We start from the raw sequence: 15,490 nt of genomic DNA on the forward strand, positions 1-15,490 counted from the left end.
GAGGGGAGTCAACTACCAAAAAAAAAAATTAAACATTGCTGTAATCTTGAGGGCAGGAGACTTTGCAATCCCAAAATGTAGCAGAGGGCTGGGCACATAGTAAGTGCTTCATAAATGTTTTAGTCATTCATTGATTGAGTAAGCAGCTACCTTGTGTGGAACACTGGAGAAAAGGAAAAGTTAGAATGAGCATCGGAAAAGGAGGGAGGAGAGTTTACCAGACTGCCTGAAAAGAGAGAAAGCTCGGTTTTAGGCAGGGACATTAAAGCTCACAGATGTGTTCCTGGGCAACACCATGTGCATGTCATATTTCTGCTTGACAGGCAGGGATGGTTAGGTAGCTCGCTCCTCTTCAGCAGCGCAGTAGCGTTCTACATTAATCTATTTGTTTTCTCTAGTCAGTGCTGGGAGGTAACTGTCATGCCGTCTGGAGTTTCCTGCTACCTATGCCTGATGCTGGCAGATGTGGGTTGGCTGAGGGCTCATGCAGCATCCTAAATCCAGATGTGGAAGTGGAACTGAATCCTGTTGCTCCTCTTAAGACCAGGTGTCAATGACAGCGTGTAGTTGTGGATATTTGTGACAGGATCTCTTCTAGGTACAACAGCTTGGATCTTGCAGACCTGTGGAATTGCAGAGGCAAACGGAAGACCCTGAGAGGCTGTATTTAATGTGTGTGCTTTAGTGGGGTTTTTTTCTCCTTCCTCCTCCTTCCTTTCTTTCAGTTGTGGACAGCTATTCAGAGAGCCCCTTAGCAGCCAGTGATGTCATGGCTGAAAGTTCTGTGGGGTCCAACGATGTTACTGATGAAAGTGAAAAAGGGGATTCCAGAGCTGTCCCAGAAGTGGATGAAAAATTGAGTCTGAAAATGAAACTGGTGAGCCCTGAGACTGAGGCGAGTGAAGAGTCCTTGCAATTGAGTTTGGAAAGGAAGTTATCTTTTTATGCATATCTGGGTAAGCTATGAAAAGTTTCTGGCCCCTTTGGTATTTTGTATTATTGACCCAATTAAGCAATAATCTTGGCTATTCTTAGCACTCCCTCTTTCTTTTTAAATTTTTTCTCAGTTTTATTGATGCTTTTTGTTTTTAATATCATAATCTTCTCTTAGTACATCCTTCTCCTTTCCCTCTGAATTTGCCTTAGAACAAAAATTAAAAACAATTTTTTAAAGTTCAGCAAAACTAACCAGCACACTGATGATCTCTAACAGTATAAGGATATATCATGCAAACTCCCTTTTTTTCCTAAGCAGTGTTAACAGTAGAAAGATTAGCTAGTGTGAATTTTGGGGAGAGGTGACTTTGTGTTGGGATGAATTTCCTCATTATTGAAGCACTGGGAATGCTGTCTATAATGGTTGCATTTTCATACTTTGATTTGGGTCATTAAGTAATAGTATACTAGAAGTACTAAATATTCTTGATTATTCAATCAAAAACTCCCTAGTTATTTGATAGTGAACCTGGTATGATGGAATGTGAATAAACTAGAGCCATAATGCCCTTGTGGGATGATATGGGAACATCATAAAATTAGCATGGCATCTTTCAAGGAGAAAAGACAGTATTTTCGTTTGAGACCACAAGGGAATTGAATGAGCTGAGTGGAGTTCTAGGTCAAGAGTGAATCAGTATGGGACACATGAGGACTGAGGAATTATAGTGAGATAGAACAATTTAGGATCACTTAGTATGAGACTATAGACAGTATGAGAATAGATAGTTTGCTGCTCGTTTACCTTGTCTTACTCTTTTTGTATAGTTTCTTTTCCTTTGTTAGGATTTTTTTTAAAACTAGAAAGTATTTTCTGATTGGGATGTATGGAGATGTGGGTCCTAGGGCAAGTAGGCATTGAAGATGGGTACCAGGATAGAGTGGCATTGGCAGAAGGAGAATATTAGGTTGTTAGGGATTAGATGTGGCAAATCTCTGAACCCAAGAAGCCATATCAACCCTGTACTTTCAAAAGTCATAGGATCATAGAATTTAATAGTACCTTGGGTTAAATAATTTGCAACACAGGTAGTTAGTAGCAAAGTTGGAACTTGAACCCAGGCCCTCTGCCCCTAAACCTAGTGCTCTTTCTTGTTTGTTTTACACTGGATCAAAGGGTATACACAGTTTTTATCTTTTGGATATATTTTTCAAATTATTTTCCAGATTGACTTGACAACTTCCCAGTTCCACCAGCAGTGCATTAATTAACGTGCCTGTTCTCCCGTGGCCCTTCCAGCAATTTTTCTTTTCCGTTTTTGGTTCTCTCTGCCCGTCTGAAGGGTGTGGAATAGAGCTTCCGAGCTGTTTTCACTTGCGTTTTTCTTACGCTTAGAGATTTCAGGTGATTGTTGGTAGCCTAGAGTTCTTTATTTGCAGACCTCTTATTCATAGTATTTGACCATTTATTTACTGGAAGATGAGTCTTATTTTCTGTTTGTACCGATTTTCTCTGTAGTTTAGATGTCAGAACCTCATCAGAGATATTTGCTGCAGAGATTTTTTCCCCCAAATAGTTATTTGTTCTGATTCTGCCTGCATTGCTTTTGTTTGTTCAAAAGCCCTTTCAATTTTATACAATAACACCTCTCTCTTTTACTTTGTAATATTTCTATCCCGTGTTTGGTCAAAAACTTCCCTCCCTTCCAATTGTGAAAATGCCTTATCACTTCCTTCTCTGATGTGTTTAATATAACCTTTTCTGTGTTGGTTCTGCACCCATTTTGAGCACATTATGGAACATGGCTTGAAATCTTCAAATTCTCTCAGATTGCTTTCCATTTTTTCTAATAGTTGTAGAATATCGAGTCCTTAACCGAGTTAGCAGATGTGTTTATCGAACATGGTACTAATTACAGTGTTCAGTTTCTTCTGGATTCTAGTGCTGTTTCCACGGTATTGGGTCCTTGTAGGCACATGCCTTGAGTTGGGGATCTGTTTACCAGGGAAGTTTATAGACTTGAAAGGCAAAAGTTTTGAGGCCAAAGAAAAGGCTCTTGGTCACTCATTCCAGTTAACAGATTGGAATTGTACTGCAGTTCGTTGAAATCCAAGCCTAGGGCTGGAACCAGGGGCAAAATGATGCTCCAGGAGAGTAGATTTAGAGTCAAAGGACTTAGGCTTGAGTCCTGGCTCTGCTGCCTTCTACTCTAACGGTAAAATGAGGGAGTGAGACTAAGATAATCCCTAAGGTTCCTTCCTGCTCTTACTCTGTGCTCCCTTACATCATACAATAAAGAGGCTCCCTCAAGGAGCTCACAGTCTAATAGGGGAGACAGCCTGCAAACAGATGCAATATACCGGATAAACAGGAGAGAACAGAGGGAAGGCACTGCAATGGAGAAGGGTTAGGGAAGGACGTGGAGCTTTCTGCCTTTTGTTTCTACTGTCAGAGATCATAGTCACTGGAACACAAGTTAAGTCAGTCTCCATGAATGTTTGTATCTCATTTATAAACGATGAAAATAATAAAACTCATAGTTGGTAAGTAATCTTCCCTACTACTCCTCAGATTTTTCAGCTGAACTTGGATTATCCAAACCACTTTTCAAGTTGCTCACTCTTCTTCTTTTAAAAAAAAATTGTTTTTTACAAAAAGTTTTAATTTACGGAATAAAACAAGCATTTTCATAACACAGTACGGTAAAAAGAGGTGATTGTACAACTTGTTATTCCCTTTAAATATATATTGAAGTTATCATAATTGTTTTTCCTTTTTTCTTCCCTCCACTTTCCCCTTCCTCCCCTCCTCCTCCCAGAGATGGCTGCCATTAGACACAAATATGTATATAAACATAAAATCATTCTATATATACTTCTGTTTGTTAGTTCTTTCTCTGGATGCATGTGTCCTTTGTAGTGAATTTGGATATTTATAATAGTTAAAGTAACTTACTCAAAGTTGTTCTTAAAACTGTTGCTGTTACTGTATACAGCATTCTCTTGGATCTGCTCATTTCGCTCCTCCTTATCTCGTACAAGTCTTTCCCTGTTTTTCTCAGATGACCGAGCTAGTTATTTGTCATAGCTTAGTAGTATTCTATCCAAATCATATACCGTAACTACATTTTCCAGTTGTTTACCACCACAAAAGAGCTGCTATAAATATTTTAGAACATAGAGGTTCTTTTCCTCTTTCCCAGTCGTCTTTGGAAGTAGACTTAGTGGTGATATTGCTGGGTCAAAGGGTAGGCAGTTTAATAACTGTCTGTGCACAATTCCAGATTGCTCCCCGCAATGGTTAGATCAGTTCACAATTCCACCAATAATGACTTAGTGTCCCAATTTTTCTATCTCCTCTCCAACATTTGCTGCCTTCCCTTTCATTCATTTTAGCCAATGTGATAGGTATGAAATGCTATTTCAAGGTCATTTTAATTTGCGTGTCTCTAATCAATAATGATTTAGAGCATTTTTTCATATGACTAAGTTGTTTTATTGTTCTTAGGGACTCCAGTTTCTATGTGGATGATTTTTATGGTATCATGACTACCATCTCAGGGAGAGGCAGAATGCGGAATAGCTAGGTCATTGAACTTGGAGTCAGGAATTCAGGAAGACCTGTATCTGAATCCTACCCCAGACACTAGTTGAGTGAACTTAGCCATGTCAGGCAATCTTTCTGAGCCTCACCTTCCTCATCTCTGCTGCTTAGTTTTGATGATAATATTTGAGAAGTTAATATTTGTGAAGTGCTTTTCAGACTTTAAAACATTATACAAAGGTGAAATATTATTTTAATTACTCAATTTATCTTTATTTAGATCTGAGGTTCTTAACCTGTTTGTGTCATGGATCCTTTGCACAGTCTAGTAAAGCTTATGAACACCTGAAAATAATATTTTAAAATGCACAGAATAAAATATGTAAATTACAAAGGAAACCAATTATATTGAAATACAATGATTTATATTTGAAGCCAAATTAAAATTTAAAAATATTTAACTTTGAAAAGGTAGATATTAAAAAAATGAACAAACCCCAGGTTAAGGGACCCCTGATTTAGAGATATGTAGGTGACAGTTTTAGAACCTGCAGCTAAGTAATTTCATATAATATTTTTGGTTATGTCCACTTAGTTCACAACAGTGAGGATATGGATTGTTAGGAATGGGGAATGCTTGTATTGTTAAATCATAGTTAATGATTTTTTCCTTCTGTTCCTATTCTTTATTCCTATTTCTTCCTACTGCTGAGTGGGGGAAGAAAGAGTAGAAGAATAAGGAGGTTTTTAGGTATGATACTAACTGGATTATTTCTCTATTTTTCTCCCTTCCCTCCTTGCCTGTGTTTTTGTTCAGAGCCTATAAGTGGTGAAAAGAAAAATGGATCCACTGCTGTTGCTGAGTCTGTTGCCAGGTAACCAGAGCTTGTTGCTATGCAGAGCAGTCTCATACAGAGCCACTGGTAATGAAGGAAAAGATGATTTATCGATAGTAGAAAAAAATTAAAATGAAACCTAGAAGAAAGGATTTGTAGGAGGAAAGATTGAATGTCACAGTTTTTTTCATTAATACTCTTATAAGACCAGTGTTTTGTCTGCTAATTCTTGACTAAAATGTTGACAAAAACAATTTTTAAAAATTTGCTCCAGTAATCATATTAGAATCCTCATCCTGAGCCTCTTTAGCCTTGGCGGGGCTCTAATGTGTGGCAGGAGACAGCTGGGTGGTCTTCTAGAGGGTCTTATGGGCTTTGTCCCTTATGGCTTTCAGCTGGTAGCCATTATATAAGATTGAAGCAGCTAGGTGGTGCAGTGGATAGAGCACCAGTGCAGGAGTCAGGAGGACCTGAGTTCAAATCTCACCTCAGACACTGGACACTCACTAGCTGTGTGACCTTGACCAGTTGCCTCATCCTGGGTCATCTCCAGTCATCCTGATGAATATCTGGTCACTGGATTCAGATGGCTCTGGAGGAGAAGTGAGGCTGGTGACCTGCACAGGCCTCCCTCGCTCAAAACAAAGTCCAGTACAAGTCATGTCATTATCTCTCTGATGGCGTGGTCTTCTTTGGCAATGAAGGACGAACACACATTATATGAGATCATTTCTAGTGAGTGTCCCAAACTAACTGCAGTTTGGTGGTGTATCGTTCTTGATCTTGTTATTGTTGGCTCTTAGAGAAGATCGTTGGAGTTAGTGTCCCAGACTGATAGCTGTGTTGTGCTGGGTTGTGGTTGTGGTGGTGGTGGTGGTGGTGGTGGTGGTGGAGCGTCGTGTGATCTTGGCTCTTTCTTGCTATGATGCCTTGAGGGTGACAGTATCTTTAGATTCCAGCCTGTGTAGTAGAGCTTTGCCATCTGGTGGCTATCGGAGGGTATAAAAGTCTCATCTGCTACTGACTATAATACTACTGAACATTAAATTCCAGTAGCACTGCTTAAAGCATGACAGAGCAAGTTCTTTGATACAATCCTGTTCCTACCTCTTGTTTACTACATATTCTGGAAAAAAGAATTTCATCACTCTGGACTTAATATCTCTTCCTGTAAAATGAACTTAATGTTTCTGGGTGTGGTTTATATGTTACTTTAGAATTTTCTGCTAAATACCCTTTATAAATCTATAGTCTTACAGTGGAGAAAAAAACATTTGTTTTACTCTGTAGTTGTGGTATTGTATTCCAGATGTCGCTTATTGTTGGTCTGCATGTACAATTTAATTTATTTCTAAAGTTAGAGAAAACCTTAGAGTGTGGGACAGAGAGCAAGGGTGGGAGTGTAACAAAGGAAGAGATTGGAATGAAAGGAAGTGGTTGTTAATATGCGTTATTGGTGATGGTATTAGTATATGTTTATCTTGTTTTAAAAGCATACCCAAACAGATGAAAATCTTGATCTGTAGGAAAAACTAGATTGTGGGATATGGTTTCTTTACAAATAGATTGAACACAGGAGTACTTGAGCTTCTTTTTTTGTTTCTGTGTTTCTGTACACAGTAGCTCTCATAAGGTTATGTTTAGAAGAAGGATCATTCTGTCTTCTGCCTACACAAGAAGAAGTGTTGCTATTTTCGTCCATTTGTAAGATTATATAGTGCCAGTAAGAGCTGAGCACTGCAGTGGGACAGAAATGCTGTTGGATGATAGCATGGGGCTAGGGATTGTGGGATTATGTTATTGTTCCTGATGACTTTCCTCATGCAGATTTTCTTAGGCTGCATTAGGCATATAAGAAAGCTGCATCTTGGGTCAAGGGAAGAATTATGGGAGAAGAAATGTGAAGGAAGGTTATTTACCTGCGGTGCCTGAGAGATATTTCTGTTATGTAGCACAGTGCTTGATACAGTCATCACTTAGTAAAAGCTTGTTGTCTGATTGAAAGTTGTTTATTCTCGCCAAACAAATGTAGACTTATCGCTTTACTCTGTTATCCTTAGTTCTCAGAAGACAGTGTCTGTGTTTAGCCGTGTCTGTGAAGTCCGGCAGGATGATGAAGCCAAAGGCCGTGATACCCCATCAGATCTTATCAGGTAAGCATTATTTTCATAATATCTTTGCTCCCATATTAAGTCATAAATTGATTGCTGCCAGAAACTGCTATGTTCTCTCTTTGTGGTTTCCAATTTAGTTTTTCATTTGACTGTGGCATATTTAAGCCAGACTGAATCATGTTTATTTCAAAAATGATCTTTGAAAAAGAAAGGGCCCTTTCTTTTTCCTGTGGCCTTTATATTTACATCTGTTCCCATCTTTTGTTCTGTCTTCTCCAGAAGGTGGCATTCTCAGTCTTCCTCTCTCTATTGAATATTCAACCTCTCCCTATTTTTCCTTACCTCCTGCTTTTCAACATGCTTAAATCTATACCCACATCCTTAAAAAAACTTTCCCTATTCTCTCCCATCCCTCAAGCTTTCATCCTATATTTCTTTTCCCTTTCTCAGTGAAATTCTTTGAAAAAGCTGTCTGTACTTGGTGCCTCGATTTGCTGTCCTCTCACTTTAACTCCTTGAAATCTGACTTTTGACCTCATCACTCACATAAAACTGCTGTCTCTAAAGTTACCAGAAATCTCTTAGTTGCCAGATCTGAAGGTCGTCTCTGTCCTTATCCTTGACCTCTGCTGCACTTGACGTTATTGATCACCCTTTCCTGCTGGATACTGTGTTCTGTATGGGTTTTCATGATACCACACTCTGCTGGTTCTCCTCCCACCTGTCTGACCACTCCTCAGTTTCCTTTCCTGTCTTACCTATGGGGGTTCCCCAAACTTCTGTCCTAGCTCCTTTTTCCTTTTCCTCCTGTACTTTTTCTTTTGGTAACTTCATTAATTCCCATGGGTTTAACTATCATCCATATATAGATGACTGCCAGAACTACATATCCAGACCCAGTCTTTCCCCTGAGTTTCAGTCCCACGTTACCAGTTGTATATTGGACATTTCCGACTGGATATCTCATTGACACCTCAAATTCAGCATGTCCAAAACTGAACTCCCAAACCCATCCCCTTTTTCCAAACTTCCCTCTTTTTTTTTGAAGATACTATCATCTTTTCTGTCTTCTAGGTTTGTAACCTCAACATTATTCTGAACTTTCTTACCTTTATTCGCCTCACATAACCAACCATTTGTCACATCTTGTCAATAACATCCTGGCTTCTGTGGCCCAAGTCTTTCTTTTCTCCATTCCAGTGCGTCCTGTGCACACTGATGCGAAAGTAATTTTTCTTAAGCTCAGATCTGATTGTAATTCCCCTACTTTTTCAGGTGTCTTGCTTCTAAGAGCAAATATAAACCCCTGTTTAGTTTCTTATAATTTGTTTTTAAAATTTATTTATTTTTAGTTTTCTACAATCACTTCCATGAGTCTTAGATTTTTCTCCCCCTCCCTTTCCCCTTCCTTCCCAAGATGCCATGCAATCTTATATGGTTTCTATATATACGTTGTTGTTAAGCAGATTTTTACATTAGTCATGTTGCATAGGGGAATTAAAATGAATGAGAAAACAAAGCAAAACAAAACATAACACAAGAGAAAATATTCTGCTTCGTTCTGCATTCCAATTCTATAATTCTTTTTTGGATGTGGATGGCATTTTGCCTCGAGTCCTTTGGGAATGTTTTAGGTCTTACATTGCTGTGAAGGGCTAAGTCTATCAGAAAAATTCCTCACACGCTGTGGTTTTTACTATATACAAAGTTCTCCCGGTTCTGCTGCTTTCACTCAGTGTCAGTTCATATAAATCTTTCCAGGCCTCTCTGTAGTCTTTCGGTTCATCATTTCTCATAGCACAATAGTATTCCGTTACATTCATACACCACAATTTGTTCAGCCATTCCCCAATTGATGGACATCCCCTTGATTTCCAGTTTTTGGCCACCTCAGAGAGAGCTGCTATAAATATTTTTGTACATGTGGGAATCTTTCCCATTTTTATGATCTCTTTGGGATACAGTCCTAGAAGTGATATTGTTAGGTCAAAGGGTATGCACATTTTTGTAGCCCTTTGGGCATAGTTCCAAACTGCTCTCCAGAATGGTTGGATCAGCTCACAGCTCCACCAACAATGAATTAGTGTTCCAGCTCTCCCACATCTGCTCCACCATTTATCATCTTCCTGTTCTGTCAAGTTAGCCAATCTGATAGATGTGATGTGGTATCTCAGAACTGTTTTGATTTGCATTTCTCTGATCAATAGTGATTTAGAGCATTTTTTCATATGACTATAGATAGCTTTAATTTCTTCCTCTGAAGACTGCCTGTTCATGTCCTTTGACCATTTATTAATTGGGGAACCCTATTTAATTTTTAAAGCCCTTTACAGCCTGGTCCCAATCTGTCTTTCCAGCTTCAGTGGACTTCACTCTTCCTTCCTGTACTCTACAGTCCAAATGATATTTCATCCCCCATCTCTGTTCCTTTTTTACATTAGATATTTTTCATACCTGGAATGCATTCTCTTCTCACCTTTGCCTCAGGGAGTCCTTTTTCTATGAGATGCAGCTCATGCACTCCTTTCTGTATGAAGCTTTTCCTGATCTCCCCAACTACTAATTCTCTCTTTCCCAAATCTTACATTTAATTAATTTTTATATATTTGCTTTTATTCATTTTATATTTATGCTTTGGATACTTATATGTACCAGGTATCCCAAAAGTCTTAGTGCAGTTTTGAGCTTTTGTAGCTTGAAACTGCACTAAGCCTTTTGAGATACTCTCCACTGTCTCCTCTTTAGAAGGCAAACTCTTTGCAGGAAGAGTTGTTTTCATCCTTTGTACGGGTGTCCCAACTGTCTCATATAATGAATAGCTTGTAGTGATGCTTAACAAGTGGTTGTTGATTAATGATTTGCTGAGGCAGTGTTCCAAACATGTGTGTAGGTGTAGCACATTGGTATTGTTAACCTTGCTGTCAGAGAGCCAGATTCATTTTGACACGGCTCAGTCTCCATAAACTTTTTTTTAATATTATGAAACTTTTCATTTTTACATGTAGTTGATTTAACTTAACATTATACCTTCAAAGTTCGTGTACAGCAACCAGCACAGTGACACAGCTCTTATGTATCGTCATCCTTTATCTGTTGGCAGTGCACGTGGGAGATCTGCCAAGCCTCTGTCAAGATCTGACAGACACTAACCCCAATTTGGTCTGGTTTGCCAGTATCATTTTATGTAATCACTTCAGTGCATTTACTGTCGGTTGGAGTGGGTCTGAATGTTAGTGAATTGTTTTTATTGATTTTCACTTGACCTTTATTTTCATTGAAAAGGGTGTGTGTATTTGTTTTTTATTTTTTTATTTTTTAATGTTTAACAATCACTGCCATACAATTGAGATTTTATCCCCCCACACCTACCCCCACTACCCCCCTCCCTCCCCACGACTGCATACAATTCTGTATAGGTTCTACATATACTTTCCTATTGAGTATATTTTCACCATAGTCATGCTATGTAGTCAGACTAAAATAAATGAAAGAAATCATATCACAAATCAAAACATGATACACAAAAACATACACATACACAAACATGATCTGCTACATTCTGCGAATGACTTCCATATTTCTTTCTCTGAGTGTGGAAGGCATTTTGCCTTGAGAACCACCACTGGAATTTTTTTTTTTTTTAAGAAGTTCTTGCGTTATTACGAAATTCCAAGTCTACCAGAAAAAACTCTCGCACACTGTGGTCGTTGCTGTGCACAAAGTTCTCCTGGTTCTGCTCCTTTCACTCAGCATCAGGTCATATAAGTCCTTCCAGGCCTCTCTGAAGTCTTCTTGTTCATCATTTCTTATGGCACAATAGTACTCCATTACATTCATATACCATAATTTATTCAGCCATTCCCCAATTGATGGACATCCCCTTGACTTCCAGTTTTTGGCAACTACAAAGAGTGCTGCTATAAATATTTTTGTACATGTGGGACCCTTTCCCATTTTTATGATCTCTTGGGATGCGTGTATTTGTAAAGGAGTTGTACTTGGACAAATTCAATAACTTTTGGCATTTGCTTCATGCCCCTACCCTCCGGAGGGTCTTGTGCTTTCCCAAGAAGGTTAACTCCATAGTTTGAAAAACTGTGACCTATAACTGTATCTGAGAACTTCTGTCCTGATCAGATAGCCAGTGTGTGTTCATCCTTCGTTTCCAAAGAAGACCGTGCTATCAGAGAAATAATGACTTTGTTTTGAGTGAGGGAGGGCTGTGCAGGTCACCAGCCTCACTTTTCCTCTGGAGCCATCTGAGTCCAGTGACCAGCTATTCATCAGGATGACTGGAGATGACCCAGGATGAGGCAATTGGGGTTAAGTGACTTGCCCAAGGTCACACAGCTAGTGAGTGTCCAGTTACTGAGGTGAGATTTGAACTCAGGTCCTCCTGACTCCTACACTGGTGCTCTATCCACTGCACCACCTAGCTGCTTCAATCTTATATAATGGCTACCAGCTGAAAGCCATAAGGGACAAAGCCCATAACTACCCTTTAGAAGACCACCCAGCTGTCTCCTGCCACACATTAGAGCCCCACCAAGGTTAAAGAGACTCAGGATAATAAAGCTTAATCTACCCTCAGGTAAAATCCAAATCCTTTGCCTGTCGTTATTCTGTCTGACCTGTGAAGTCTTATCTTGCTAGCTGTCATAGATGGCCATTATCCATCCTTTTACCTACCTTGCCTGCTAACCCCTATAAATAGACTCTTTTATTTCTTTGAAGTTGCTTTTCTGTCTTTTTAAAATTAAATTTATTTTTTTGATTCAGCAAAAATCCACGTCCTGCCTGTTTCCCCTCTCCTTCTTCCCCCATTCCTCTTGAGAATGAAATTAACATCCCCCTTAAAAATGAGCTGCAGAACGAGATAAACAAAGCAGATGAATTAGGCACGGCCCGCAGAAGGGGAGAACACGGGTGTGTTTCCTCGCGCACTTGGAGCCTTTCGCCTGTTCACCCTTCACTGCTTGTGTTTCATTATTAGTTCTCTGGAGTCGTGGCTGGTCATTGCGTTGATCTGAATCCGTAAGTCTGTCAGAGTTGTTTGTCCGTATGGTAATGTTTTCATTGTATAAGTTGTTCGGGTCTTGTTTTCTTTACATCATTTTATACAAGTCTTCTCAGGTTTCCCTGAAACCATTCACTTTATCATTTCTTATATAGCACAATAGTACATACTATATTTTCTCAATTACACGGAAAAACAATGTTTAGCATTCGTTTTTTAAAGTTTTGAGTTTCAAGTTCTCTGCCTCTCTCCCTCTCCACCCCCTTCATTGAGGAGGCAAGCGATTTGATAATGGTTATGCGTGAACAGTCATGCAAAGCATGTTTCCATATTAGTGTATCATACTAGAAAACAAGAAAATTCATGCTGGAAATAAGCATGCTTCGGTCTGCATTCAGACTCCATCAGTTTTTTCTCTGGAGATGGATAGCATTTTTCATCATAAATCATTAGGAATTGTCATTGTCCTGCTGAGAATAGCTACGTCATACCAGCTGATCATCGTACAACGTTGCTGTTACTGTGGACAATGTTCTCCTGGTTCTGTTCAATATACTTTGCATCAGAAGGGATACACTGAAGAAGGGTCAAGAGCTAAAATTATAAGAGGAAGTGTAATAGGACCAAATACCACGTCTTACTCTCAGCTTCTTAGGTCCAAGATGGAGGAGACATGGCTAGATACCAGTTCATCAAAAAAATATCTAGGAGTCTTACTCTTAATCAGTATTCTTAGATATTTAAATAGACCTGTGATGTCATCAGTTTGGGAGTTCCTTCACTTCATATCTCAACCTATTCATGTTTGCCTATTTTTATCCAAGTCCTCCTAGAAGTTCACCATAGGAGTTCTATCCCACATTCTGGAGGCATTCTTCCCTTGGTCCCTACATCTTGAGGATTCCAATGGAGCAGTCTGGCTCTCTATGTGTCATCCCTCATTTTTCCCACTTCGTAAGAGGATTCAAAAAACTACAGTATGATTCAGCAGTGTGACATAAAAGCCATGAAAATTAATGGAGTCTTAGACTTCATTAAAAGAGATGCCATTTCTAAAAGTAAGGAGTTAGAGTCCTGTTGTCCTCTCTTCTGGTCATCAGCCTACATTTAGAAATAATGTGTTCAAATATGAGTGTCATGTTTTTGGAAGGATGTTGGTAAACTGAGAAATATTTTTAGCGTACTGGATAGTGAACTAGCCTTGAAACCAGGAATAACAGGGTTTAAGACCACCTCTGTGGACCCTGGGCAAATCACTCTTTTAATGCTCTAGACCATTTTGTGAAGACTGTAAATCACGGAAAAGATGCAGATTTATGTAGTTCAAAGCATTTTCCTTTCCTGGCAGTTGCCTGAACTAGTGAAACCATAGAAACAGTCCCTACCCCTATTAATAAACTTATGGGCACCATATCAGTTGAGGGGACTGAGGATGTTTACCTTGGAAAAGAGGAGACTCACGGAGGACATGATAAGTGTCTTCGAATATTTGAAGCATTTGCACTGTTAAGCTGTATGGGACTTGTTCTATTTAGCCCAGAAAGTAGAACTACCTAGGGACAATGTGTAGATGTTGCTCCCCCCCCCCCCAAAAATGAGATTTAAACTAGAAAATAAAAATTATTTAATAATATGGACTGTCTTCGAACACAGTAGTATGTTTCCTCTTATTAGAGATCATTAAGCAAAAACTGAATGATCATTTGCCAAGTATGTTATAAAGAGAATTATTTTCAGACTTGGGTTGGTCTCCTAAATGATTGCTGAGAAGTGTCTTCCAGCTCAGGTTCTGTGATTCCTTCTGCTCATCCACAACCTATCATTTTGTCAGTTCCTCTCAGTTCTGTGTCTGCATCATCTTGCTTTCCATTCCATCGAAGGTTCTTTGTACCATGGCCCTGCGCTGTTATAACGGCCTCCTTAGCCCTTCCCTACTTACCTCCTTTAGCCCGGTGATAGCAGATCCAAGGCATGGTTCTAATTGTCATTCCTCTGTTCAGAAACCTTTTACAAGAATTAATTATTCATAGAACAAGTCATAGACTTCGTATTAAAGCATTAGAGGTCCTTGACTTTTTATTCCCAACCTATCACTATTGTCTTATTGAACCCTGTATTGCAATCAAGCTGGCCTAATTGAAATTTCTCCCTTTCTCGCATTCCCACCCATCACAGTTTTATCCTTTCTTGGGAGTCTAGTTCACATGCCATCTTTTCTACGAAGTCTTCTTGATCCCCAGCTATAAAAATTTTTCCTTCTACTTTGCTCCTCTAACATTTTGCCTGAAGTTCTCCTTATCACATTTTGTTTTCATTATGATTGTGTACATCCCTTATTTCCCCTACTTGATTTTAAGCACTCTGCGTTCACAGAAAATAATTTGTTTGTATTTGTATCCTTCATGGGAACTAGCCCAAATGAGGACTTAAATATAGATTTAATTCAATTAGTTATTGTATCCTCTCTCTTATATAGTGCCTTTCTTTGAAAAAGAAGTACCCAGCAACTCAGGTATAAAAAACTTGAAGAATCATGTGAACATTCAACGTCTCATTCTAGGCCATCCTCCCCAGAAAGTAGAGAATTCATTTGGATGCTATATTTTTGATTGTTTGGTTACTGAAACTAGAGCTGCTATGTGAGCATTGAAATGAATATGTTTTCATTGCTTTTAGCTCCTCTAGATTTTTTTTGTTTGTTTTATAGTATCTTCAGAGACGTGTATGTTCTGCATCCTTTGATTTCAAGTAGGAATACTTCCGAGAGTCTTATTCCTCAGAACAGTACATTTGGTTTTGCTGGGATTTGTTTCTTATCCTTCAGAAACATTCTGTCACCCTGCATCTGTCTCTGTCTCTTTAAGTGGTGGCAGGATTACTTGCTTTGAAAAAAACTGTCCATTTTTATAGCATTCAGAGTGTATGTCTAGTTTTTACTAAAAATTCACAAGTATGGAATTTCGCTTTGTCTAATTTTACCACTGGAGAGCTCAGTTTTTGAGCCTGAAAAATGAAATTAACATAGTAGTACTTATCAAAAAGA

At 38.9% G+C, this 15,490-nt stretch overlaps 1 protein-coding gene across 9 annotated transcripts in view; it reads left to right on the forward strand.

The window, feature by feature from the left end:
- LOC140513769 (TP53-binding protein 1-like) overlaps positions 1–15,490 on the forward strand; it is a 130,744-nt gene that overhangs the window by 73,713 nt on the left and 41,541 nt on the right. For all 9 annotated transcript variants that reach the window (XR_011970322.1, XR_011970323.1, XM_072623725.1 and 6 more), the window contains 3 exons: positions 726–956; positions 5,298–5,355; positions 7,377–7,469. Coding sequence is in view for 7 of the 9 variants with exons in the window: in XM_072623725.1 (XP_072479826.1) it covers positions 726–956; positions 5,298–5,355; positions 7,377–7,469 (382 nt within the window). In the remaining 2 variants the exon portion in view is untranslated. The remainder of the gene's footprint in view (positions 1–725; positions 957–5,297; positions 5,356–7,376; positions 7,470–15,490) is intronic.

The sequence above is a fragment of the Notamacropus eugenii genome, chromosome 7, assembly GCF_028372415.1.
Source record: "Notamacropus eugenii isolate mMacEug1 chromosome 7, mMacEug1.pri_v2, whole genome shotgun sequence".
NCBI classification, from domain to species: Eukaryota; Metazoa; Chordata; class Mammalia; order Diprotodontia; family Macropodidae; genus Notamacropus; species Notamacropus eugenii.